The sequence below is a fragment of the Callorhinchus milii genome, unplaced genomic scaffold (genome assembly GCF_018977255.1).
Source record: "Callorhinchus milii isolate IMCB2004 unplaced genomic scaffold, IMCB_Cmil_1.0 Scaffold2, whole genome shotgun sequence".
NCBI classification, from domain to species: Eukaryota; Metazoa; Chordata; class Chondrichthyes; order Chimaeriformes; family Callorhinchidae; genus Callorhinchus; species Callorhinchus milii.
This window is the reverse complement of record NW_024704743.1, coordinates 16,652,676-16,680,301: the sequence shown is the minus strand read 5'-3', so window position 1 is coordinate 16,680,301 and position 27,626 is coordinate 16,652,676. Positions and strand designations below refer to the sequence as shown.

The 27,626-nt window shown below is 42.3% G+C and overlaps 1 protein-coding gene across 1 annotated transcript; it reads right to left on the bottom strand.

The window, feature by feature from the left end:
• Positions 1-1,724: 1,724 nt before the first annotated feature.
• On the bottom strand, positions 1,725-27,613 carry sdha (succinate dehydrogenase complex, subunit A, flavoprotein (Fp)). The gene is made up of 15 exons (XM_007898119.2): positions 27,535-27,613; positions 19,287-19,379; positions 16,760-16,921; positions 15,926-16,069; positions 14,200-14,364; positions 12,868-13,016; positions 11,515-11,639; positions 9,517-9,685; positions 8,558-8,753; positions 7,698-7,869; positions 6,558-6,676; positions 5,020-5,131; positions 4,236-4,366; positions 3,422-3,535; positions 1,725-2,848 (listed from the first exon to the last, which is right to left on the bottom strand). Exons 1-15 carry the CDS (start codon positions 27,574-27,576, stop codon positions 2,765-2,767), a joined length of 1,977 nt encoding a protein of 658 aa, XP_007896310.1. The 5' UTR covers positions 27,577-27,613; the 3' UTR covers positions 1,725-2,764.
• Positions 27,614-27,626: the final 13 nt, after the last annotated feature.

Sequence of the window (27,626 nt, the reverse complement as noted above, 5' to 3'; positions counted from 1 at the left end):
AGTATAAGTGCCCACTAAGATTTGCTAAAAGATTTGTAATTAATTTATCTCCGGATCACTCGGGCCAACCTTTTGAACTCCCTCAGACACCGGCTTCACAGACAATGAAACAGAGGCCTGGTGTGCGAGCAGAGTTCCAGAGGGTCGGCTGAGACACAACTGATTCACCATTTACAAATCTATTTGCCAATCTCGCAAATTAACTTCTTGCTCCCCATCCCTCCAATGAAAGCTCTCTGGGACTCTACCCTGCATAAGGGGCACTATATAAATGCAAGTTGTTGTATCAAACTAGCAACTAAACTACAAAAGGAATTTCATCCCCAAAATGATAATAATTACTATTATTCACTTTTACTCATCATAATAATAATTATGATTATGATGAGTAAACGTGAAGAGGAAAACAGTAAATAAGATGATCACATTTATTACCAAAACAAATGCAAAAAAGGGTTAATAATAATCCCTACATTCGATATAGTGCTTTTCATGCCAGGAGGATGTCTCAAAGAGCCTCGAAAGGATATACAGTACACTGTTGAAGTGCAGTGACTGTATATTTTGCAGGCGAATTCAAGGTTTGGGTTACGTACACATTCAATTTATGATTAAACAATAACTTAAAATTATCAAAATGCATCAATTTCTCTTCACGCACTAAATGTTATACTTCAGTACCCCCAGTGGCAGTGCTTTGCATTGCACGACCAGCTGGCAAATTGTTTATAAACCCAGATGAGGAGGACACATCGCACAATATCAGAAGAGATATCTTAATGCTGGCAGAGGAGGAGAGACAAAGTGTCGCTGTGAAATTCCCAATCGTCCGGATTCAGATGGACTGTGAACGGAAGAATGTGAAAATGAAGAATGGAGGCATTAGTTTCCTTTCACTATAAACTGAAATCTTATTCCCAAGCAGATACTCTACTTTATTTCATCTGCTTCCCCAGAGGTTAAATTGAATAAGTAGCAATAAATTTGAAAGACTCAGTTTTCCGGTTGGCTATTTAATCATATCCATAGGAGAGCACAGCAGTGCAGCTCTATTTCTGGAATGCCAGGTTCAAAGTTTGAACTTTTAGCAGCACTAGAAGACCAAGAGGACCTTGTCATTCTGGTGCTGTGGTTATTCAAACTAGAATTTTAAATTGTACCTATTTCCTTCCTGTCCATCATCTAAGATCCAAGTGGTGAACACTGAGATCTGAATTGTGAGGTTCTGGATGTACAAGGTTCACTCTAAAGTTTTCAGGCGTCGATCTGATGGACGTTGGTAGAGATTGATGCTGAGCTTTGACCGTAATAGATTTGCCATTTACAAATCCTTTTATGAGTCTCACAATCCACACATCGATATATCAAAAGAATGTACTTGTACAAGGCTCAGACTGGACATCCATAGCAGCAATCCATTTGTGCAATAGTTATACTGCACAGTACTCCTGTACAACCTGCCTCTTCGACCATGCTTATGGTCACCTCCTCCCGCCCCCTGCTCAGGCACTGTTAAGCGCTCCAAGACGCTGCTCCACACGAAGGGTGCTATATAAATGCAAGTTATTGTTGTAACCTAACTGGCTGTATTGGCATGCTTGTCACAAATTCTTACTTTTAAGTGCCCCATTAGTAGCATCATCATCATCAACAACAACATGACCAGTAGTAAGGTCGAACGTCAAATGCTTTTTCCTCACAAACATGACAATACGACTTCTAAGGACTTTGAAGAGCAATGTGGATGCTTCATTCATTGCTTTATTTGGAACAGTATTGTGAAATTAGAAAAAAACATCAGTTTAAATAATTTTTGCAAATAAAGCAATACTTTGTTTTGAAAATACATTTTAGAGCAATGTAACACACAGTGAATATGGCACATGACCATTATTCCTTCTTGAAGAACGATAATATCCCTGCAACAGCCAACACATACTTGGGCCATTCTAAGTTAGTACTCCAGTAGCAAAGAAAATTCATCTTTTTTACAATCAAGCAAGAGAACTTAAAGCATTCTGTAAAGATCATCAATCATCTTCCCTTTCATTTGTGTCTGATCTCCTTAATTCATAGTTCAACTGAAATTGGGTAAACATTTAGAAGAGTTATGAGTTTTGTCGTTACTGATAATGATTCCATTACATTAAACCAACAGGACAGCAGGTATGTTCTATAAGAAGATTATAACCTCTACTTTAGTTTGAAATTATAACATAGTTATATTATTCAGCAATATTGCATCAGTAAAGCCCATGCAGCGAGTGGAGCATTTTTAAGGAATAAAACAAGTTGGGTTCGAAATGCGCTTTTGCAAACCTTTTGCTTGGAAAAGCGCATTAATGTTTTGTTTTCTCAAGTGACAAAAGGTCGGAAATCAAAGCAGTGACCTCAAACAAGATTTGCTGGCCTTCAAGAACTCAAATTTTAAGCGAACGTCTTACTGAAAGGTGCAATTTTAGTTAAATCCAGTGAGTCACAATTAGCACAGCGACTTCCAATTAGTGAAAGTCACATTTTCACCTCCATTTCATGTAAATATCTAGAACTGTTTCTTGATAAGTTTGCCCACTTTAATATGGAATAGTTTGTCCATTATGTACAGTACTTTAAATTAAAACAGTTAAAATGTGTAGTAGAACTGCAAATGTTTTATTTTTCATTAGGACAGAATATTATTATTATTATAACCAAATACGAACATGTCGCTGCTTTAACCATGTACATTTTTATGCCTGTAACTGATATACTTGTCTCATGACATTTAGTAAGAGCGAATTGCTGGGGGGACGGAGGAGCAGTCTTCATTCAAAGTGGTGTCGATTACAGGTCTATAGCCAAGGGTAACCTAAAATCAAACAAAACACAAGTTATTCATAAAACTTGGAGGTCTACTCCATATCCGCTTCCTAATTCAACCAATGCCCGGTGAATATTGATTTTGTTCTAAGAGGATAAATATAAGGACCTAGCTCAATTAAATACATTTAATACAATGTCTTCATATTGCAACTCAAGCATACTGAAAATATACCGGCTTAAAACATACTCCTGATTGATGCTTTTAAAAATATTGATGGAACACAAATACAGCAGAATGCCACGTACCCACATGACAACTATAGCCTGTTTACCTGCATCGGGGCTCTAATGTCAAAGTACAAAGTCATTTTTAAAAAAGTTAATTATCTGCATATATGCAAAATTCTCAGAACCTTGATTCAGTGAATGAACTGGCAACGTGTGATGAGTTTATTTAGCAATCTACTGCAGGTTCAATGTAGGGTTGCAGGGAGAGAAAGAGAGAGAGCAAAAGATCAGAGAAAAAGTCAGGAAAAGAGGAAAAAAGTCAGTGAAAGTGAGAAAGCTAAACCAGATAAGAGAGGGAGAGAGAGAGAAAAGGCTGAACTGAAACACTTACCTTTCCAGTCTTAGGATCCATAGTAGAGAGCGTGTGCTTTCTCCAGTGTTCACTAAATGTTTTTTCAACTTGGCCCTTCACGGGTTTGGAAAAATCAAATTCATCTATCCTCGTCTATAATGAAAACATGGATGAAGTTCATTCAAGAGAATGTGTCGCACTTTTCATACAAATGTCTACAGGTACAAATCCAGCAAATATCTCCACATTGTAAACTATTGTCCACAGAACACACGCCTGCTTAATGTTCCTAAATTCTTTACAAGCTGAGCCTCGACTGCTTTACCCTAACCCTTCAAACATATGACACCATTGATGTAATTCACATTCTGGTCTTATTACATTAGCAAAACCTTCCTGCTACACTATAGCTTTCTACACTTTGTTCAAATGAGTTACCCAAAGTCCCAATGGGTAGAGTGATCCTAGCTGTACAAGCAGGAAGAAGGTAGTCAGATAGTGTTCACAATTATAAACTACACAATTTCAGCTTGCTGGGGTTAGCCAGCTCACACCCTCGGGTGCCAAAGCCTCGGCTCTCGCCATCCTACACCTAATTTCTTTCCGGGATTAGGTAAGGAGAATGTGTCCCTTTAGAGAGAGATTGCATGCTCCATTCCAGACATGGGAAATTTTCAATGCATATGCCGAAGGCTCAGTGTGGTTTAGATACTCTTAGGAATGGTGATGGGTTTCTACATGTATCAAACACCAGGTTGACCACACAAAACACGAGTGTCTTCAATTCTATCCCTTCCAATTATATTTTCTATTATTGTTGAAGTGTTGGCAAAGAAATTATTCAAACTCAAACCTTGAAATCCTCCCTGGCATGTGCTCCTCTGCTCTCTTTGCGAGCCTCAGCACCATTGATAGTCTGCATGGCACAAAGCATCAAGTTCTGCAGCTCCAAGGTCTCTATCAGGTCAGTGTTCCACACAATGCCTGAATCAAACAATACATTTTAGTTGGGTTTTCAACCTTAAAAGAACTCAGATAATATAGATCGTAATCACATTCAGACATCAAAGTGCTTCATATGTAATTATTGTCAAGTGTAGTTACCGATTTGGAAGTAAATAAGTCAGACATTTGTGTTGGCAAGGTCTAACACACAACAAGAAGTGAATGACAATTACAACAGTTTATACATATATCAGCATCTTTGACAATCAATGAACATTTTAGTGTTGAGGATAAGATTTAAGCCAGCTGCAATGCCTGGTATGGTTAAAAGGTTTCCTGACATTCCCTAAATCACAGATGAACAATGGCCACTTTGGTCCCAGAAGGCTGTCGGCACCTATTGAACTGTAACCTAACATGTGAAGGGCGATGGTGGAATTTAAAATGATTAATGTTCAGCTCGTAACGGTGAGAATTTTTCCTAAACACAGAGGGCAGGATGATCTGTTTGACAGTAAGTGGCAAAAGAAGGCTCACAATGTAAATGAACTTGGTCTAACTCTTAGTGGTAAGCGAAGTAGCCCAAGGTATTGTTGTCTAAAACCACCTTGTGTAGACATATAAATATGTTTATATGCTTTACATATAAACATCTCCAATTACATGTAGAAGTGAAGGAAAAATAAATTTACCTCTGTCAAATGTCTTGAGATCATCCAAAGAATTGTACAGACTGCTCAATTGTTCACATCCTTCCTTCAACACTGGACCAGTACGGAATACAGCTGCGTGGCTCTGCATGCACTATTAAAGACAGGTTTAAAAGGAGCTCCCATCTCCAGTTATAACTTTCCAATTGAATGATATTGTTAACACCACACTCCATCTTTAAAACTCTTACTAAAGCAAAGGCAAGATGTTTATCAACAGTTAATAATAATCATGCTTGCACTTGATGTAGCGCCTTATCACATCGATATATCTCAAAGTGCTGCACAGAATATACTGTAAAGTGAATTGACTATATTTTGAGGGAGACACAACAATAATAAAATTACATTTATATGGTGCCTTTCACGTCGGAAGAACGTCCCAAGGCACTGGACAGGTAAGAGCTTGCACCCGAGCTGGGGGTTGGAATCAAGGGAGGTGGAAGGTAGAGTGGGGGTGGGAGGGTGGTTGAAGGTATGGTCAAAAAGGAATGTCTTGCAATAGGCCTTGAAGGAGGCAAGGGAGGAGGGAGGGGGGAGAAGGAGGGATTCCAGGATGGAGTTCTAGAGGGTGGGGGCAGAAAAGCTGAAGTCCTGATCACCAATGGTGGGTCGTGCAGGGTGAGGGACACGGACAATATAAATGCAACAAGTTATATAGCGCCCTTCATGTCGGGTAATGGCTCAGGGCGCTTTACAATGATGGGGTTGGATACCAAGCAAGGAAGAGATGGGAGGGTATGATGGAGGTAGTCATTGGTTCGTTCAAATAATTGAATCAAGAATCAAGAGAAACACATTTTTTGATTAAAAAACAGAAACTCTCACCCATTGAGGCTGGATAGGAAAAGTAATCACTAACAAAATACAATATACTGTAACAATCATGAATTCATTGAAAAACACTGCAATAACAACAAATTACATTTGTATAGTGCCTTTAACATCAGGAGAATTGAGAAGTTGCAGGCCGGAGTCCGCTGAGCGGAGGGAGCGGACAGGTTGGTCGGGGGTTAGGAGATCACAGAGGTAGGAAGGAGCAAGGACATGGGGGCTTTGAGGGTGAGGACCAGGATCTCTAAGTGATGGGAGCTAGTGGAGCCGGGCGAGGCTGGAGGTGATAGGGTCGCGGAGCCTGGTGCAGGAGAGGACAAGGGCTGCAGAGTTCTAGATGATCTGCAGCCTGTGGAGGGAGTTGGGGAAGTCGACAAGCATGGAGTTTGTGTAGTCGAGCCAGGATGTGATGAGCTGCATATAGTCTATCAATTTAACCTGATGCCCACCACCATATTCCTGACCTAGCTGAAGGTCAGGAATGTGTTCCCTCACTGTAAAAAAAAGAAAAAGGGAGCTGGCTTGTAAATCATCAGATCAGTTACAGATTTCTGTGGAGGTGGTGGCACGAGGTCAAAGTCCTCTAACCACCACTGGAGGAAGGGGAATCTTGGGCTGATGTTAGCCTTAAAAATCACACTGAGCACTAAGTATGAATTAAGGAAGATGTAAAACAATGTCCTCACCTTTTGCATATTCATTCTAAGTTCTGACGTTCGAATACTTCCATTAGCAAATCGCAATTTATCGAGGTTAGCCACCGATTCCTCTCCAGAACTTGGATTGATTGGTGGAATAGCCTCACCTACCAATATCAGAGTAACAAGAAGATTACAATAATTCAGTTGTCAATAGTACTATTCAGAAAGCAGATATAGCTGAAATTGGTACAGAAACCAGTAATGAAAATATCATTATCCAATCCAATCTAAACAAGCAACCTACTCCGATGCTCTCCATTTAAACAGGCAAATGTGTTAAATGATTTGTGCAACATGCACCTTTAAACCCAATACACTACTAATGGAATAAACCGATCGTGACAATCCCATTTGTTTGTAAAACGAGTGACGGACTACAGTGTGAAGCAGGCGTATCGTACATGCTACCTGGAAGGCTGTATCCAGCCCTATCCTCCAATGGACGAAACCTTGGGCAAGTTTTCTTACTCCACACAGAGCCTAATAATAATCCCTCCAAAACCAAAAACAATAATAAATTGGTCATTTTCAATCTACGACTGTTTGTGGGACATTGCTGTGCGCAATTGGCTGCCGCGTTCGCCCACAAATATGCAGTCAATTCACTTTAGTGTGTTCTGTGAAGTGCTTTGGGACGTCCTCCCGACGTGAAAAGCGTTATATCAAATGCAAGGATTATTATTATTATTATTATTATAATGTATTTGGCCTACATGCAAGTGGTAGATAAAATGTCCACCAGCCAAAAATTAATTTGTGCACAAGTGCAAAGTTGTGTCATAGTCGCTTTAGGTGTGACCCACGCTTTAGTAACCTCATGCTCACAGGTTTGACTTTGCACATTTACAGAATAGGATTTTGCCCTAAGCATGAAGGTAAATCTCAAAAGATCAGTGTTACACAGTACTTTTACACAGTGTAAGGATTGGATCAGAACGAGGAAGAAAAAGTTATTAGAGACTCAGAGAGTGAGAAGAGAGTGCAGAGTGAGAGGTAGAGAAAGAAAGAAGCAGAGAGAGAGAGAGAGAGAGAGAGACAAGAGAGAAAGATAGAGGCACAACCCTTTTAGGTTATTATACAAAGGTTTTATTTTGTTATTAAATATGCCAAATTGTCAGGACTGACCAGGTTTGCAGGCTTCAGTGATGGATAGAGCACAGGCTCGACCAAACACCACCAAGTCGAGAAGAGAGTTTGCACCAAGTCGATTAGCCCCATGAACAGAAGCACTAGCAGCCTCACCACAGGCATAGAGACCAGGCACCACTTCATCTTTACCGTTTACTTGCTTAATAGCCTGCAAGAACAAAAATACACATTAACGTAAACTAATAATTGTGCACGTGTTTTAACAGAATCTTGATAAAAGGGGTATATAATCAATCACTGGTCAATAATGTAAAACATTGACATGCTAGAAACAATTCAGAGTTGAAAGCCTCAAAGGTAAATTAGCTCAGTCTATTTTTAAAGTAATAATAATAATCTTTGCATTTGACATAGTGCTACATCATGTCTTTGAGACAGGATATCGTGTTACTGTGTGCATTTTGTGGGTGAACTCTGCAACCAATCTGCACGCATCGATGTCCCACAAACAGCTACCGAGTGAGTGATCAGTTTTATTTGATTGTCGCCAGGACACCAGAAAAAAACTCCCTTGTCTTTTCAAATAGTGCCATGGAATACTTAAGGTCCACCTAACAGCAGAGGTGACCTTGATTTAATATCTCATCCGAAGGTCAGCACCTCCAGCATTGCATCAGTCCCCAGCACTGCACTGGAAGTGTCAGCCTAGACTAAGAATTCGGAGTCAAAAATACACTTACAAAAAGATAGGGCTTTTGTGTAAATTCAAATAAAACTACAAGCAATATAAAGACATTCTAGCAATCCTATCTTTCAAAGTGATGCACCAGCATGTCACAAGAACCTCAAGCTTACAAACCACTATAGAGAGGACAGAAGTGTAGGCTAGGACTTACCTGTCCTTTGTAGTTAGTGGGGATACCCCCCATATTGTAATGCACGGTGGGAAGAACTGGAATGGGCTCTTTAGTGACATCGACTCCAGCAAAAATCATGGCGGTCTCTGAAATACCAGGAAGACGTGTAGCCAGCTGTTGGGGTGGCAAATGGTGCAGCTGTAGGTACACATGGTCCTTATCGGGGCCACAGCCACTGTTTGGAGAATAAAGAGCTTGTCGCCAAAAATCAAACTAAAAGCCTTATCCATTTGGAAACTACAAGCCAGTACAACAACACGCCAGGAGGGGATGTTCAAACAAGATAGATGACAATTGATCAAGCAGAGATTGAATTATTACACCTGCACCTGATTACTGATTTTGGATACAATGCAAATTTACATCTATATCATGCCTTTCACATCAGAAGGATGTCCCAAGGCACTTAACAAAATACTGTAAAAGTATTAACAAAGTACATAATGTAACTGCCCCCACCCCATACATACAAAATACAGGTAATAGAGCCACGAAACCCCTCCCCCGCATAAAAATCACTACAATCAATTATTTATTGAAAACTTTGCGATCATAAAATCGAAAAATAAGAATTGTTACAAATGAAGTGTAAAATTTGCATATTAGCCAAATGCATTCTTGTTTCCAAATGCACCAAGGTTCAATTATATATCAAGTAATCAACATTCAACAGATTCCACTGAATGTTCAGTTTAAGACCATTCTCTCAAGTTCAAAAATGTAGGATATTTCAGGTGAGAGACTTTGGGTTTGCGCCCATATGTGAATCAGTGGCACCACCTTGTGGCTGGTTCAATGAATAACTAGCAGATCCCGCTGTAGGCTTCTGTCCCCTTCACTTATAGGTGGTACACGACATGGAAATCCAGAGGAGAGGAAAACGCCTGAAATAGTTCAATCCTTGGGGAAAAGATACAAAAAGGGAATCTAATGCTTACCGTCCTTCACGCATTTCAATGGTCATCGAACGTGAAACCACATCTCTTGAAGCAAGATCTTTGGCAACAGGAGCATAGCGTTCCATGAATCTCTCTCCCTCACTGTTGATGAGAATTCCACCTTCACCACGACAGCCTTCAGTAATAAGGCAACCGGCACCGTAGATTCCTAGAAAAGTGAAAACATCAGTGTAGTACCTGAGCGTTTCCTGATCTCTTATTATAATGATTTACATTATTATTAATAATATCTTAGATGGGCAAACGTTTTTTAAAAAATCCCCAATGCTACCAGTAAACCCCAAAGTAAGACTTTAAAAGTGGTCGCATAAAAGGAGAATCCTTTCAAATAATAAGGTAAAACTTATACAGGGGAACATCTTGTTGTATTGTTTAGTTTGTAAAAAAACAATCATACTCAAACGTTTAATGGCAACTTGTTGGAACACATGTTCCTGTAAGTTCCCATCACCGAATGGATACCAATACCCATTTTAAAGATGTTCCCAATTACTTGAATCCTAGTACTCACAGCCAGCCTTCTTATATAGTACTATCTAAGATTGCAATGAATATACCAAGGTAATACAGTAAGTATTGAATATTTGAGGGATATAAATATTTAGCCATCTTAGGGTTCCCCTCACTTCAAGCTTCTACTACTCCCACTTCAATCCAAGGTACAGTCGCTTGGCCACCCTGATCACACTGATGTTGCCACCGTCACCACCAAGTCAAGAAAAAGGGAATGCTATTGCTCTCTCTGTCCTTCATGGATTTCAATGGTTACTGAACAGTAAATCAAATCTCTTGAAGCAAGATCTTTTGCAAGAGGACCACAGGGCTCCACAAATCTCTCTCCCTCACTGTTGATAAGGTCAGAACAAAGGTTTTACCCTTTAACCTCCAGAGGCAACAGGAAGTTGCCTCGATTCACTGCACCTCAAATAAGCCTTTAACTGCATCAGTTCAGAAGAGATTAACTATAACATTAATTAAATGGTTATCGAGACATCTATATGTGGATGATGTTGTTCCGCATTAACTCAACAGAGATGTCAAATATTCTCTAATTTCTCAACAAATTCTGTGCTTACAAACCTCTGTTAAATGTTGGTCCTCCAGTGGTTTGTTCTATGAACTGATAATGAATAATAACCTGCTTAAGATTGCGCAACGCATTTCAGATATAACTGCAGACAGGAGATTTTACACAGATTTGAATCCAGGTCACCAGAGGTGAAAGAGTAGTTTGCTAGAACAACGAGCCACCAGTGATTTCCATCTGCAGAGAGTCATATACTTTACACTGCAGAGCAAATCAGCTGGGCTAAGCCATCCGCAACTGTGGCTTTGATTTCTCCTTTTTGCTTCCAAGTCAATGTGGTGACACAACTGAAGTTGCTGACCAAAACACAGTGCGTGTAAGACATGGTTAGTAGGATCCTCCAGGTACGCAAAATGAACAATCAGATGATGAACAAAGCACGGCTAATCTTTGCGGCTCTCATTTAATAGAGTGAGATATACTAGGCCTAGTTCCTCCGGGTCCAGCCTCCTCCTCCTCTCCTGAGTCCTCTGCTCCACCCTCGACAGCCATGCCTTCAGCCACTATGCCCCGAGGCTCTGAAATTCCCTTCCTCACTCCCTTTGCCTCGCTATTTTCAGGTCTCTGCTGAAGACCTTTCTTTTCGACCTCACCTTTGAGACGCCGTCCAGCGTGGAGGGCGCTATATAAATCCAAGTTGTTGTTGATGCTGTTGTAGTGATTAGGATACTAGGATTAGTGAGGTAGAAAATGTGAAAACATATTCAGACCTGCATCGACTCCAATAATTGAATGGAGAAAATCAAGTTTGAGTCCTGTTTCACAGATCAGTTTGTGAAAACATCTGCAACAGGCTTTTCCTTTCCAGTCGCTACCACAACATCTTTGATTGTTATAAAAGAAAGATGAAAATATGATACAACAGTCTTTGGGAATCAAGCATCTCTTACCTGTTGGGTGGAACTGGACAAACTCCAAATCCTGGTTGGGCAGCCCAGCTCTAGTGACCATGGCCACTCCATCTCCAGTGTTTGTATGTGCTGAAGTACAGCTGAAGTAGGCTCTCCCATACCCACTACAAATCAGAACGAACATTTAATCTAACAGTTTTGCTTCATAAAGGATAAACTGTCATAAATTTACCTGGAGACTTTCAAAGCATATTGGATAAGTGCTTGCCATAATAAACAGTATATGATCAAATAACATTTTCACACCCAACCCACTGCTTCTTTGATTTTCTTTTTAACAAAATAGTTTTGGCCTAAGGCTAAGACCTGAAGAAGCAGTTTTTGTTCAAAGCACTCCCTCTACTTGGAGGAAAATTCACAAAAGGTATCTTACTTGTTAGAAATACAAGCTTTTTGCTCTATCTATATAGAACCTGCTTCCTATAATCCAAGACAATTTGCTGGTGTACGATAAAAGTTACAGGAGTTACAAGCTCCATTAAGAGGTTCCGTCAATGGGAGTGGGCATTCTGGACTAGCCTGAAAATCAATCCTGAGCCACACAACTCCCTGAAAGTGCATTACAGGAGAGTTTGCAGGAATATCCAGCCAGCAATTCACGTTTCTATGGTCAGCTAGCTATCTCAAAGGAACTTAAAACTCAAAAGAGCCTTTCTGCATGACACCTGACTAACCCTGTGACATACATCACCGAAGGAACAGAGGCTTGCCATATGTAGTGCACAAAATGAGGATTCCATACTCCCTTTAGATTTATTTCCTCTATTTTTATTCATTGTTGCACATCTGATAATCACTGGAATATAGCCATGTTTCCAATATTCTCAGACTGCTGTTGGTTACATTTAAAGAGTTAGGGAAAATGTTTTTTTTAAACCTGGTGAGATGGGAGCATTATTGGACTGAGTTTTTAAGAGTCCATATAAAAATTGAATATTTGAAACATTTTAAATGTTTTTTTTCTTTAAAGAAACTACTGTACAGCCCTGTAAATACACACTTTTTTTGTGATGCAGATTGGTTAATAACACGATTTTTGTGTGTGGTCCCCAATCACTGCATATGCATGAAGCCAGTATGTTCGCTTCCTGTTTAAATTAATGGGACTTCCAGGTCATCAGGTCGCCACTGTCACTTCCTGTATTGTCTGTGTGCAGTACACAGGAAGTAACATTGGGCACGACCTGATAACCCAGAAGTAGACCATTTGTTTAGCTTTGGAACCAGCAGGGACCAACCTGTAATCCAGAATGTGGTATACAATTATCGATTTGCAAAATAATATTTAGGAATTCTTAAAACATATTTCTTAATATCTACTATTCCTCTTACCCAGTAGCAATTACAGTGTTATTGGCCCTAAAGCGATGAATAGAACCATCCTCCATACACAGTGCAATCACACCTCGACATTCTCCACCTTCCATCAGGAGATCCAGGGCAAAGTATTCAACAAAGTAGCTGGTGTCATACCTCAGTGACTGTAAACATACATCACAATTCTGGTTATACATGAGGAAGAATCCATTTCACACACTACATTTTTTAGAAGATTTTCAGACATGTACATCCAAACACGATCACAAAATGATTTGGGAGTTACTACCGTGTCAAGTTTTTAAGTGCATGAGCGTGTCCAGAGCAAGTGAGTAGGTTTCTCATGAAGTCATACAATATAATAATAATAATAATCCTTGCATTTGATATAGCGCTTTTCACATCTTCTAGACGTCCCAAAGCGCCTTACAGAATATGCTGTAAAGTGAATTGACCGTATATTTGTGGGCAAAATGCGGCAGCCAATTGCGCACAGCAGTGTCCACAATCAGTCATGGATTGAAAATGACCAATTTATTATTATTTTGGAGGGATTATTATTAGGCGTGTGGAATAAGTAAACTTGCCCAATATACCTCCAAGTCTCTAATATGAACAGTTCCAGCAACATCTTAGTTCTGTTGTTCCTCATTTAAGAAACACTGAACCTTTTTGGAAAAACAAGACAGGTTTTATTCCATTACAAATTATCGCTTTTTTTTATTGGGTTCCTTACATGCAAAATAGTTCCTTCATTCGAAGCTCAAACAAAGCGATGATAGCAATGTCTTTCAATGAGGGGAGAGAGTGGGCGAGAAGTGAAAAAACAGAATTCTAGCACTACATGTCGTTGGGAGCAAAACAGAAAAATAACCACTCAACTTCTCGCTCAGCTGGTGGCTGAAACTTGAGCAATGATAGAATGGTTAAAAAAAGCTAAATATCTATTTTTAGTTCTTCTCTGAATTCAACACCTTCCCACCAAATAGTATAAACACATCACTGTCCCCATGATCCAGATACTGATGGTAAAGGAACCTTTACTTTAATTCACTTTAATTGTCTCTTGAACAAGCATTTCAGAAACATACCGATCGGGTAGGATTTAAGGCTCAGAACTGATGGCAGACACAGAGATTTGTTACGAAATCTGAAATACTGCAGGAAGTAAAATATCACGTTCGTATAGTTGATCGCCCATGTCAAGCATTCCTTAATATCAGGAACAATTTTACTCATCTGGACTCTGCACAAGTGGCAACTGGATAATAGGAAACACACTTAAAATTTGCAATTTAATACATATTGCAGTTACCAGATTTCATGCAAAATCTGACTGCATCTTACCCGGCCATACAATGTGTGCAACAAGGAGTGACCAGTTCGGTCTGCAACACAACAGCAACGATGAGCTTGGCCTCCTTTTCCAAACTGCAGACTCTGTCCACCAAATGCACGCTGATAAATCTTCCCAGCCTCAGTTCTGCTGAATGGCATACCATAATTTTCCAACTGGCACAAAGACAAAAAGAGAAAGTGTGCAATTATGCCTTTATGGTCCTAATATTTATAATAATAACCCTTACATATGATAGTGCCCTTCATGTCGGAGGACTTCTCAAAGTACTTCACAGTATATACTGTGGAGTCTTGTAGATTAGTGGTCAGAGCACTCACCTCGCAAGTGAGAGGACCTGGGTTCAATTCCTGGCAGGACAAAACTTTGGGTAAGTTTCCTTACTCCGCAAGCCTCTGTTCCCCTAGCAGTAAGTAGGATCCCAATTGTTATTCAATTGTTGAATCGCTTTTCTGGGGTTAATAATCCATTCAAAAAAATAAACAAATAAATAAAAATAATAATAATTTGGTCACTCAATCCATGACTCTTTGTGGGACACTGCTGTGCACAATTGGCTGCCACGTTTTGCCCACAAAATATAGTCAACTGACTTTACAGTATATTCTGGGAAGCGCTTTAAGATGTCTCGAAGCTGCTATATCAGCAACAACAAAATTACACTTGTATAGTGCCCTTCACATTGGAAAGACAGCCCATGGCACTGGACAATCAGGGGAGTTGGGGGTCAGAAGGGGAGGAGGGCAGGTGGAAGAGGAAGGTCTTCAGACAGGACTTGGAAGGAGGCAAGAGAGGGGCTGAGGCAGAGGGACTGCGGGATAGAGTTCCAGAGTGTTCGGCAGAGATGCTGAATGCCCAACCACCAATGGTGGGGCGAGAAGTGCGTGGGACCTGAAGCAGGCCAGTGTCTGCTGAGCGGAGGGAGTGGACAGGCTGATGTGGGGTTATGGGGTTGGAGAGGTAGGGGGAGCAAGACTTTAGATGGCCTTTAAGGTAAGGACGATGGTTTTGTACCAGATTCTCTGAGAATGGGGTGCCAGTGAAGCCGGTCAAGAATGGGGGTGATAGGTTCCCAGGCCCTGGTGTGGGAGAGGACACGAGCTGCAGAGCTCTGAATAATCTGCAGCTTGTGGAGGGAAGAGTTGGGAAGTCCAGTGAGCAGGCAGTTGGCGTAGTAAAGCCAGGATGTAATGAAAGAGTGGTGGCCTGCGGTAAGAGGCAGTCAAATGCAAGGATTATTATTGTTATACTGTAAGTAGAGTGACTGTGTATTTTGTGGGCAAAGGCACCAGCCAATTTGTGCATAACATTGACCAGAAACAGCCATAAAATCAAAGACCAATTTTATTTGGGAGATTGTTGGCCAGGACACCGGGTGAAGATCCCTTCTCTTTTTAAATAGTGCCACAAGATCCTTAACATCCATCTGAACAGGCAGATGGGACCTCGGTTTTACTCTCTCAATCTGAAGGATGGAACCTCCGACAATACAGTACACCCTCAGCATTGTATCTGAGTGTTTAAGTTCCAACTCCTAACTTAGGGCTTGAACCCACCATCTTCTGACTCAAATGCGAGAATCAACCAACTGAGCCAGACTGACCGAGATGAAAGGCCAGTAAGTAATGACCCACTGCACTATCTAGTCCTGATAATAAATTTTCTTTTGGACAACATGGATAGTTTTATGGATCAGAAAATTGCAAGAGATCATACCTCAATAACAGCTGCTGGTGCCTGCTCAGTCATGTAGTGAATCGCATCTTGATCTCCCAGCCAGTCGGATCCCTTCACTGTGTCGTAGAAATGCCATCTCCAATCATCACTCTCCATATTACCCAGGGCAGCATTTATTCCACCCTGCAAAATTTTTAAAAATGTCTCCAGTGTCCAGTGCTGTATATTACACTCCCCCTTTGGTGCATTTCATAGCCATTAATATACAAAAAGCAGCCAAATTTGAATCAGGACACTGAATTATATTGGTAATGGTGAAGTTACAAAATTTGCCAGTTACAACATTTATATAGCACCTTTCACGTCAGGATAACATCGTAAGGCGCTGGACAATAAGGGGTTTGCAGCCCAGCTGCGGGTTGACATCAGAGAGGGGTGGAGAGCAAGAGGGGGTGGAGGAGGGAAGATGACCGAATGCACGATTGAAAAAGGAAGGTCTTGAGATGGTCTTGATGGATGCAAGAGAAAGCATGAAGCGGAGTCTCTCTGGGATGGAGTTCCAAAGGGTGGGGGCAGAGAAGGATATAGGCTCGACTGCCAGTGGTGGGCATGGAGCAGGCCGGTGCCTGCAGAACATTGAGAGTGGAAGGTTGGTGCAGTTTTAATCAGTCGCGGAGGTATTAAAGGTATCACAGCACTGTGGAGACTTCTTCACTTTTGATCAGTGGTGTTTATGCAGAATAAAAAAGTTCTGTCAATTCAAGAATTCAAGATCGTGTTTACCAAAACAATGAAATGTGCTGCTTCAACCCATTGCACATTAGACCCCCAAACTAAATGAGAAGCAGTACTTCAGTAGGGATCTAATCTCACCTGTGCTGCGACGGTGTGTGATCTTGTAGGAAAGAGTTTTGTAATACATGCAGTGTTAAAGCCAGCCTCGGATAAACCGAAAGCTGCTCGCAAGCCAGCTCCACCTGCTCCAACAACAACAGCATCAAACTCATGATCGACCACAGGGTACTGAGTTGAGACCTGTGCAAAATGGGAAACAGATGGTTACCAACAGCAGGTTCTAGAGCTAATACACATACACATACCACACAAAAAACACGTAACAGTAAAAAAAACTCAAACTGAAACCTTAAAAAAACTATGAACATTTGATAACCACTGATCAGCATTTTAACTTTTACAAACAGATCACTTAAAATAGTCAATTAATATCCAAAGAAATGTGTTTGAATCAGAAACCAGTTTATTGCATCGCATAATGAATAAGAACTCAAGACAAATCTCATTCCCAAACGATACCCAGCTTCTGCTAATCTTCAGTCTAATTCACGCTGATCGTAAATAGTAAATCCTGGATGCAGTGTAAACTGACCTGATAGAACGTCACTCAGACACCACAGTGTTTCAGAGGGTCCACTAGAGTAATCATTTTTACAAATTCGCATATTGTGACTCAATTGTGTTTGCAAAGCTATTTCTATTTTTTTCCTCTTATTGCAGTGGACTATTTTAAGTGCATAAATTGCAATTTGAAAAATAATTACTAACGGATTTTCTGTCATTTGAATACTGTATTTTTCACCGGGAGAAATTGCTATCCTTTATTCCTTTTCTTTAGAATCGGTTGTTGCTGTGTAGAGGTTTGGGGTTTAGTATTCGTGTGGCATTAGGCAATGAGGAAGAAACTCATTGAAAATTAAATTCATTAACCCTTTGCAATCTTCGGTTACATTTTAAAAATATGTATATTACTACTTTTGATTAGAAAAATAGATATCACATTGGAAAGGACTATGTGATCTCTGCACGAGGCAGCAGATATAATCTTAATGCTAAATAAATTTGATTAGAAATTGTTACATCAATAAAAACTTTTGAGGCTGGCAAGGACATCACAATTGAACTTTGCTTTACGAGTGAAACATTGTCTTATCGCAGGCTGGTTGAAAGTTCAATGCATTTCTCCGAGCATGTGAGCCCTTTTACCATCTCTCAGAACTTTGTTTAATGCAACCAACATCAGTCTTGAGAATATTGCAAACATGGCTATATTCTGGTGAGCATCAGATGTGCAATAATGAATAAAAATAGAAGGGATGTAATAATAATAACCCTTGTATTTCATATAGCGCCTTATCACATCATTGAGACGTCTCAAAGCACTTCACAGAATATACTGTAAAGTGCAGTGACTGTATATTTTTTGGGCGAAACATGGCAGCCAGTGTCCCATAAACAGTCGTGGATTGAGTGGCCACATTTTTTTTAAGGCATTACTACCCCCAGAAAGCGATCTGCCAATCGACACACATACACACACTTTAATAAATCTAAAGGGAGTATGGCATCATCACTTTGTGCACTATATATGGCTGTTCCTTTAGTGATGTTTGGAAACCAGACATTTATTAACTGAAATTCTTTATACTCGCATAAAAAAAAATTTCTTCAAATAAACCTTGAAATAATTAACCATTAGAGCACAGGCAATGTGCATTCCTATTTGAACCTCCCACTTAAGACACTGTAACTTGAGTCAGAGATTACAACCCAAGCTTCCACTTATTTCCCCCAAATCCACAGCTTGGACTCTTGAAAAAATAGCAACGGAACAAGGCCATTTAACCATCAAGCCTGCTCCACCATTTTCATACACCTGAAACTCAATACCTTTTGTCTATCTTCTCTATTCCCTCCACCCTGATACCCTTACTAACCAAGTATTTATCTTCTTCCCACAAACATTCCCACTGACTATGCATTAATAGTTCCTTGAGGAAGTAAATTCCGCAACTGTGAGTGAAGAAATGTCTCCTTTCACTACTTTTTAAGATTACATTTACACCCCCTTGTTTGGGATTCTGGAGCAATAGGTTACACTCAATTGAATCATTTTCCACTCAGTTCCCTTTACTATCTTGAAAATCATCTCGAATTGAGTGCATCACTGTTGGTTTAATATTCATACAGTATACAAAATCACACAACTTAAAAATAACTTGAAAAGTAAACACTAAGCTTTGATACTTTGGATCTGAAATTCAGTACATAATTTTGTGTACTTGCAATGAAGGATGTCAAATGCAACAGGGGTAATGAAGATATACAGTAAATCGCAAATAAGTCGTACCTGTTGGGACCATACATTTAACATGACTTATGCAAAGTGTGAGCTTTGTGAAACTTGCATAAGTTACAGGAAATTCAACGAGACTTGGACAGATGTACGGCGTAGGCGATTAAACAAGTTATACAGATCAGAATTTTACTGCAGCAGATGGGTAATGCAAAATACCTGATGCAGTGAAGCATGTAATTCAGGAAAGAGAAACCTACATCGAAAGACTGCTGGTTATAGATTTAAGCTTTACAGATCTTTACTTACTGCATCTGAAACTGTGGCGGTTTTCTTGTTTTGCTTTCCATAGACAGCAAAGTGGAAGTTGCGAACTCCAGTTCGACAAGCTGCGGGGATCTTCTACAAAAAAACACATCTAACTTAGAAACTGCGATTCACTTTATTGCTGTTCATACAATTGCTCGCATGTTCATTTCCCCACACTACTCCATGAGCATAGTACACCCATCCTCGCCTGACTCCACCGGCTGCCCATTGTATCGAGTTCAAGATCCTTGTTCTAACCTTTAAATCCTTCCAACGTTTCTCCTCACCCTACTTCTGTGACCTCCTCAAACCCTAAAAAACAGTCCCTGGCTCAGTGGGCACCAGCCAACTTCATGTTCCCTGCCCTGCCCACCCCATCAGCGACAGTCAGGCTTTCAGCCTATCTGCCCCCACTCTCTGGGGCTCCATCCAGAATGCCTTCGACTCAACCATTGCCTCGGCTCCTTCAAGGTCTGCCTCAAGACCTTCCTCTTAGAACAGGGGTGGGCAAAATACGGTCCACGGGCCGTAACCGGCCCCCCAAATGATTCTATCCGACCCATCATTGTGTTTAGCAATAGAAAAAATTATAGTTTGTTAGTGCCAGAAAGGATCAGTTTTAAATGCGTCCCTTACGTTTCTTACTTTTGTCACAGCATCGATTTTTAATTGCTAAAGTCGTTAGCTTTTTTCTCCACAAATTTCGCATTTGAACCAGACTGGGAACATTAGCCAATCACACTGCTCAGTTAAGCGCAGGCTCCCTTAAATGTTGAATCAGGCTGACGTCAGAAATGTATCAATCGGCAAATTTTCAAACACGCGCGCACTGAAGTGGACGTTAATTCGAAATGAGTTTATCAAAGAAGCGGAAGGTGAACGCTGAAGGCCGAATATTCAACAAAGAATGGACTTCTAAATATTTTTTTACCGGTGTGGGTGGAAAAGCTGTGTGCGTAATTTGCAAAGAAATTGTGGCAGTGCTCAAAGAATACAACTTGAATCGCCATTTTGAGAGCAAACATGCTCGCAAATATAAGAACGTTTCTGCCGAAGAAAAAGGAAAGAAAGCTGATGAGATGGTTGTTCGAATGCAAGAAGAGCAAAGCTTTTTCACAAAACAATTTGCGTCCCAGGATGAGATTCCAAGAGTGAGTTACGTGATTGCACACAAACTCGCCAAGAACAGCAAACCATTCTCTGAAGGAGAATTTATAAAGGAAATTATGGTTGACTCTGCCTCGATTTTATGCCCAGATAAGAAAAACCAGTTTGAGAACATTAGCTTGTCAAGGCGAACTATTGTGAGACGTGTCGAGGATATCTCTGAGAACCTGTATCTGCAGTTACAAAATAAAGTAAGCAATTTTCCATGTTTTTCACTGGCACTTGATGAGAGTTGTGATGTCAAAGACACAGCCCAGTTGATAATTTTTATTCGAGGTATCACCAAACATTTTGAGCTCACAGAAGAATTGGCAGCAATGCAGTCAATGAAAGATATGATGACTGGAGAAGACTTTTTGGAGGCAGTAAATAAGTGTATCTTAAAATTAGGAGTGGAGTGGAAAAAAATGGCGAATGTGACGACCGATGGAAGCCCAAATCTCCCAGGCAAAAATGTTGGGTTACTGAAAAGAATTCAAGATCAAGTCAAAGAAACAAATCCAGAACAGAATATTGTTTTTCTACACTGCATTATCCACAAAGAGGTCCTCTGTAAGAATGTTCAATGTCGTGGACACAGTTACGAAAGTGGTCAACTACATTTGAGCAAGAGGATTAAACCACAGGCAATTTGTAACTGTGCTTGAGGAATTGGAAGCCGAGCACACGGATGTTCTGTATCACACGAATGTAAGATGGCTTAGTTTAGGAAAGGTCTTGAAAAGAGTGTGGGAACTGAGAATAGAGACTGACTTATTTTTGGTCATGAAAGAAAAAGATTCGGATTTCCCACAGCTGAATGATGCGAATTGGCTCTCTGATTTCGCATTTGCCCATGATATCATGGGCCACATGAATGAACTGAATTCAAAACTGCAACGGAAGGGGGCCTTTGCGCATGATTTGTATTGCAGTGTCAAGTCATTTATGACAAAATTATTTATTTTACCGCATCAGATAGGAAACAGGCTGTTTGCCCACTTTCCAACTTTGCAGCAGATTTATTGTTTGCGATCAAAGCCTTAAAAAGTATACTTCGCCACTACTTGACCTTCATGACGAATTTTCTTGCCAATTCCAGGATTTCAATTTGATCGAAAATGACCTGTCTTTGGTCTCTTCACCTTTCTCATTTGATGTTGACAAAGCCCCATTTGACCTCCAACTCAAGCTTATTGACATGCAATGTGATCCATTGCTTTCGGAGCAATTCCCAGTTTTTATACCTCTCTTAATGAATATACTTTTCCAAAAATAAAGGCTCATGCCCGGAGGAGATGCTTATGCTGTTTGGATCAACATACAAGGATCAACAGCAAGGAGACATTTTCTGTGATGAAATTCAATAAATCAAAACATAGATCTGTGATGACCGATGACCACCTTGCAGCAGTACTCCGCATTGCAACAACCGAGACGATGCCTGACTTCAATTGTCTGGTTAACGCGTATCAGCGCTTTAATTCTTCCCATTGAGTGAGCTTCTCACATTCTCATCAATATGTGAATAAATGAATAAATATCGAATAAATGTCTGCTCAATGAGTTGTTTTTATTTAACCTAATTTTAATGAATGTCAATTATATAGACTTTATCGTATGCATGTATAAGTAATAATAATATAATAATCCTTGCATTTGATATAGTGCTTTTCACGTCTTCTAGACGTCTCAAAGCGCTTCACAGAATATGCTGTAAAGTGAATTGACTGTATATTTGTGGTTAAAACGAAGCAGCCAATTGCGCCCAGCAGTGTCCCACAAACAGTCGTGGATTGAAAATGACCAATTTATTATTGCTTTGGAGGGATTACTATTAGGTGTGTGGAGTAAGTAAATTTGCCGAAGGTTTCGCTCTGCCTTGTGTGGTGCACATCCACAGATATGAAGAGACATCAAGGGACCATGTTGTAAGGAGGCACATGGTCAAGATGCCTGCCTTGACGTTCCTTCCTGACCAGGAAATGAAGTTAAGGACAACCATCTTTACTATGCTCCTACCTTACAATCCGGATTACAACTTTAGAACTACAGCACCTCTGTAAGACTTAATTTTGAGCTAGTATTAAGCATTTGCATTTATATTAAGTGTGTGTGGCCCGCGAAGCTTACTAAAACTCAGAAAGTGGCCCTCCAGCCAACATAATTGCCCACCCCTGCTCTTAGACCACGCTTTTAGCCATCTTTCCTTCCCCTACCCCTTTCCCTAATGGCCCCGACCCACACCTTGGGTGCAAACCTTAGACTGTCCAGCATCTTGAGACATTCTCCTGACATGTAATGTGCTATATAAATTTGTATTGTTGTTCTTGTGTTGTTTATTGCAATGAAATGTGGAAATGTGGCTTGGCAGGTTAGATAACTATTTGCCAGCATAATTAGTCACTGCAATTTGTATGGTTTCACTGTACTGAAAAATAATAATAATAATAATAATCCTTGCATTTGATATAGCGCTTTTCACGTCGGGAGGACGTCCCAAAGCGCTTCACAGAACACATTGTAAAGTGAATTAACTGTATATTTGTGGGCGAACAAAATTCATTTTGTGAAGTACTTTTGATGTGCTACAATCAAACGGTTGCAAAAAGACAGCCAGAGCAACTAATACATAGAAAAACCAACAACACTTATTCCACAGGCACTGTACAAAACAAAACTGAATCTTAGCTGTACTTTCATCTACCGCGTTGGATATTATCCAAGTATAGACCAAATAGGAAACACGATCCCATCAACACCCATCATCCGTAAGGTAGCAACATGATCCTCCGTGAATTTAAGGCCTTGTGCTGAGTTCAAACGTTGTGCTTTTTCCAGAATGAGTAGCAACGAAGGATAAAGCTCCTTTTTTCCGGGTCGGGAAGTACAGAAGCTTGAAAGTCAAGTTATAAGTGCTCACTATTTTGATCTACAGATGAAGACTATAACTAAATGAAAACCTGAAACCTGCCATTTCTCAAGGCAGCCATTTTACACTGGAGTAGCTCTTGCATTGGCTTCCCCCCCCACCCCCCCCCCCCCCCAGCCCACCGTTCTTGCCCTCCAATCTCCCCCATCGCTCTCCACACGCCCCACCAGGCTCCGTCATTCCTTGTCATGCTGTCACTCTCCACGCTGCTCGACACTCCCCACCCTCCCCACGTCGCTCGCCACACTCCTCGTCACCACACAAGTCGCTCCACACGCTTCCCCGACACTCTGTCATTCGCTCTCCCCCCACCACCCAGGGTCACGCTCTGTTACTCTACATTATTATTCTTTGCTATGACCCTCTGTCACTGTTCTCTGTTTTCACTCTGTCACTGTATTATTGGTTTGTGATCACCCTTTCTCTGGTCCCTCTCAGACACGGTCTCGTGGTCTCTGTCACTGTGTGGTGTCACTCTGTGTCACTGTGTGGCGTCACTCTGTGTGTGGGGTCACTCTCTGTCACTGTGTGGGGTCACTCTGTGTGTGGGGTCAGTCTCTGTCACTGTGTGGGGTCACTCTGTGTGTGGAGTCACTCTGTGTGTGGGGTCACTCTGTGTGTGGGGTCACTCTCTGTCACTGTGTGGCGTCACTCTGTGTGTGGGGTCACTCTCTGTCACTGTGTGGGGTCACTCTGTGTGTGGAGTCACTCTGTGTGTGGGGTCACTCTCCGTCACTGTGTGGCGTCACTCTGTGTGTGGGGTCACTCTGTGTGTGATGTCACTCTATGAATGGGGTCACTCTGTGTGTGATGTCACTCTGTATGTGGGGTCACTCTGTGTGTGGGGTCACTCTGTGTGTGATGTCACTCTGTATGTGGCGTCACTTTGTGTGTGATGTCACTCTGTGTGTGGGGTCACTTTGTGTGTGATGTCACTCTGTGTGTGGCGTCACTCTGTGTGTGGGGGTCACCCTCTGTCAGTCACTGTGTGATGTCACTCTGTGTGTGGGGTCACTCTGTGTGTGATGTCACTGTGTGTGATGTCACTCTGTGTGTGGGGTCACTCTGTGTGTGGGGTCACTCTGTGTGTGGGGTCACTCTGTGTGTGGGGTCACTCTGTGTGTGGGGTCACTCTCTGTCACTGTGTGGCGTCACTCTGTGTGTGGGGTCACTCTATGTATGGGGTCACTCTGTGTGTGGCGTCACTCTGTGTGTGGGGTCACTCTGTGTGTGATGTCACTCTATGAATGGGGTCACTCTGTGTGTGATGTCACTCTGTATGTGGGGTCACTCTGTGTGTGGGGTCACTCTGTGTGTGATGTCACTCTGTATGTGGCGTCACTTTGTGTGTGATGTCACTCTGTGTGTGGGGTCACTTTGTGTGTGATGTCACTCTGTGTGTGGCGTCACTCTGTGTGTGGGGGTCACCCTCTGTCAGTCACTGTGTGATGTCACTCTGTGTGTGGGGTCACTCTGTGTGTGATGTCACTCTGTGTGTGATGTCACTCTGTGTGTGGGGTCACTCTGTGTGTGGGGTCACTCTGTGTGTGGGGTCACTCTGTGTGTGGGGTCACTCTGTGTGTGGGGTCACTCTCTGTCACTGTGTGGCGTCACTCTGTGTGTGGGGTCACTCTATGTATGGGGTCACTCTGTGTGTGATGTCACTCTGTATGTGGGGTCACTCTGTGTGTGGGTCACTCTGTGTGTGATGTCACTCTGTGTGTGGGATCACTCTGTGTGTGGGATCACTCTCTGTGTGTGATGTCACTCTGTGTGTGGGGTCACTCTGTGTGTGATGTCACTCTGTGTGTGGGGTCACTTTGTGTGTGATGTCACTCTGTATGTGGGGTCACTCTGTGTGTGATGTCACTCTGTGTGTGATGTCACTGTGTGTGATGTCACTCTGTGTGTGGGGTCACTTTGTGTGTGATGTCACTGTGTGTGTGGGGTCACTTTGTGTGTGATGTCACTCTGTGTGTGGGGGTCACCCTCTGTCAGTCACTGTGTGATGTCACTCTGTGTGTGGGGTCACTCTGTGTGTGATGTCACTCTGTGTGTGATGTCACTCTGTGTGTGGGGTCACTCTGTGTGTGGCGTCACTCTGTGTGTGGGGTCACTCTGTGTGTGGGGTCACTCTGTGTGTGGGGTCACTCTGTGTGTGGGGCTGTGTGTGATGTCACTCTGTGTGTGGGGTCACTCTATGTATGGGGTCACTCTGTGTGTGATGTCACTCTGTATGTGGGGTCACTCTGTGTGTGGCGTCACTCTGTGTGTGATGTCACTCTGTGTGTGATGTCACTCTGTGTGTGGGGTCACTCTGTGTGTGGGGTCACTCTGTGTGTGATGTCACTCTGTGTGTGGGGTCACTCTGTGTGTGATGTCACTCTGTGTGTGGGGTCACTCTGTGTGTGGGACACTCTGTGTGTGATGTCACTCTGTGTGTGTGATGTCACTCTGTGTGTGATGTCACTGTGGTGATGTCACTCTGTGTGTGGGGTCACTCTGTGTGTGGGGTCACTCTGTGTGTGGGGTCACTCTGTGTGTGGGGTCACTTTGTGTGTGATGTCACTTTGTGTGTGGGGTCACTTTGTGTGTGATGTCACTCTGTGTGTGGGGTCACTTTGTGTGTGACGTCACTCTGTGTGTGGGGTCACTTTGTGTGTGATGTCACTCTGTGTGTGGGGTCACTTTGTGTGTGATGTCACTCTGTGTGTGGGGTCACTTTGTGTGTGATGTCACTCTGTATGTGGGGTCACTCTGTATGTGATGTCACTCTGTGTGTGGGGTCACTTTGTGTGTGACGTCACTCTGTGTGTGGCGTCACTCTGTGTGTGGGGGTCACCCTCTGTCAGTCACTGTGTGATGTCACTCTGTGTGTGATGTCACTCTGTGTGTGATGTCACTCTGTGTGTGGGGTCACTCTGTGTGTGGGGCTGTGTGTGATGTCACTCTGTGTGTGGGGTCACTCTATGTATGGGGTCACTCTGTGTGTGATGTCACTCTGTATGTGGGGTCACTCTGTGTGTGGCGTCACTCTGTGTGTGATGTCACTCTGTGTGTGATGTCACTCTGTGTGTGGGGTCACTCTGTGTGTGGGGTCACTCTGTGTGTGATGTCACTCTGTGTGTGGGGTCACTCTGTGTGTGATGTCACTCTGTGTGTGGGGTCACTCTGTGTGTGGGGACACTCTGTGTGTGATGTCACTCTGTGTGTGTGATGTCACTCTGTGTGTGATGTCACTGTGTGTGATGTCACTCTGTGTGTGGGGTCACTCTGTGTGTGGGGTCACTCTGTGTGTGGGGTCACTCTGTGTGTGGGGTCACTTTGTGTGTGATGTCACTTTGTGTGTGGGGTCACTTTGTGTGTGATGTCACTCTGTGTGTGGGGTCACTTTGTGTGTGACGTCACTCTGTGTGTGGCGTCACTCTGTGTGTGGGGTCACTCTGTGTGTGGGGTCACTTTGTGTGTGACGTCACTCTGTGTGTGGGGTCACTTTGTGTGTGATGTCACTCTGTGTGTGGGGTCACTTTGTGTGTGATGTCACTCTGTGTGTGGGGTCACTTTGTGTGTGATGTCACTCTGTATGTGGGGTCACTCTGTATGTGATGTCACTCTGTGTGTGGGGTCACTTTGTGTGTGGCGTCACTCTGTGTGTGGGGGTCACCCTCTGTCAGTCACTGTGTGATGTCACTCTGTGTGTGATGTCACTCTGTGTGTGATGTCACTCTGTGTGTGGCGTCACTCTGTGTGTGGGGTCACTCTGTGTGTGATGTCACTCTGTGTGTGGCGTCACTCTGTGTGTGGGGTCACTCTGTGTGTGATGTTACTCTGTGTGTGGGGTCACTCTGTGTGTGGGGTCACTCTGTGTGTGTGATGTCACTCTGTGTGTGATGTCACTCTGTGTGTGATGTTACTCTGTGTGTGGGGTCACTCTGTGTGTGATGTCACTCTGTGTGTGTGATGTCACTCTGTGTGTGATGTTACTCTGTGTGTGATGTCACTCTGTGTGTGTGGGGGTCACTCTGTGTGTGGCGTCACTCTCTGTCACTGCGTGGCGTCACTCTGTGTGTGTGTGTGTGTGTGTGGTGGGGGGTCACCCTCTGTCACTGGTGTCACCCTCTCCCCACTCTGGCTCAGGGTCAGTGTGTGATTGCTGGTGATGTCACTCACTCTCAGACACCGGCTCAGGGTCACTCCGAATATGGGCGCCATCTTTGCTCCTGTGACCTCGCGCCTGCGCAGCAGCTCCCTGAACCCGCGGG

Excerpts from the sequence above, each read along its gene's own strand:
- sdha (XM_007898119.2), bottom strand. The coding sequence starts at position 27,576 with ATGGCGCCCATATTCGGAGTGACCCTGAGCCGGTGTCTGAGA. Across the intron at positions 4,367-5,019 it reads TCTCAAGACATTTGACAGAG|GCATTGTGTGGAACACTGAC; the intron begins GTAAATTTATTT and ends TGTTTGATTCAG. Across the intron at positions 3,536-4,235 it reads ATGCCAGGGAGGATTTCAAG|ACGAGGATAGATGAATTTGA; the intron begins GTTTGAGTTTGA and ends TTTTCATTATAG.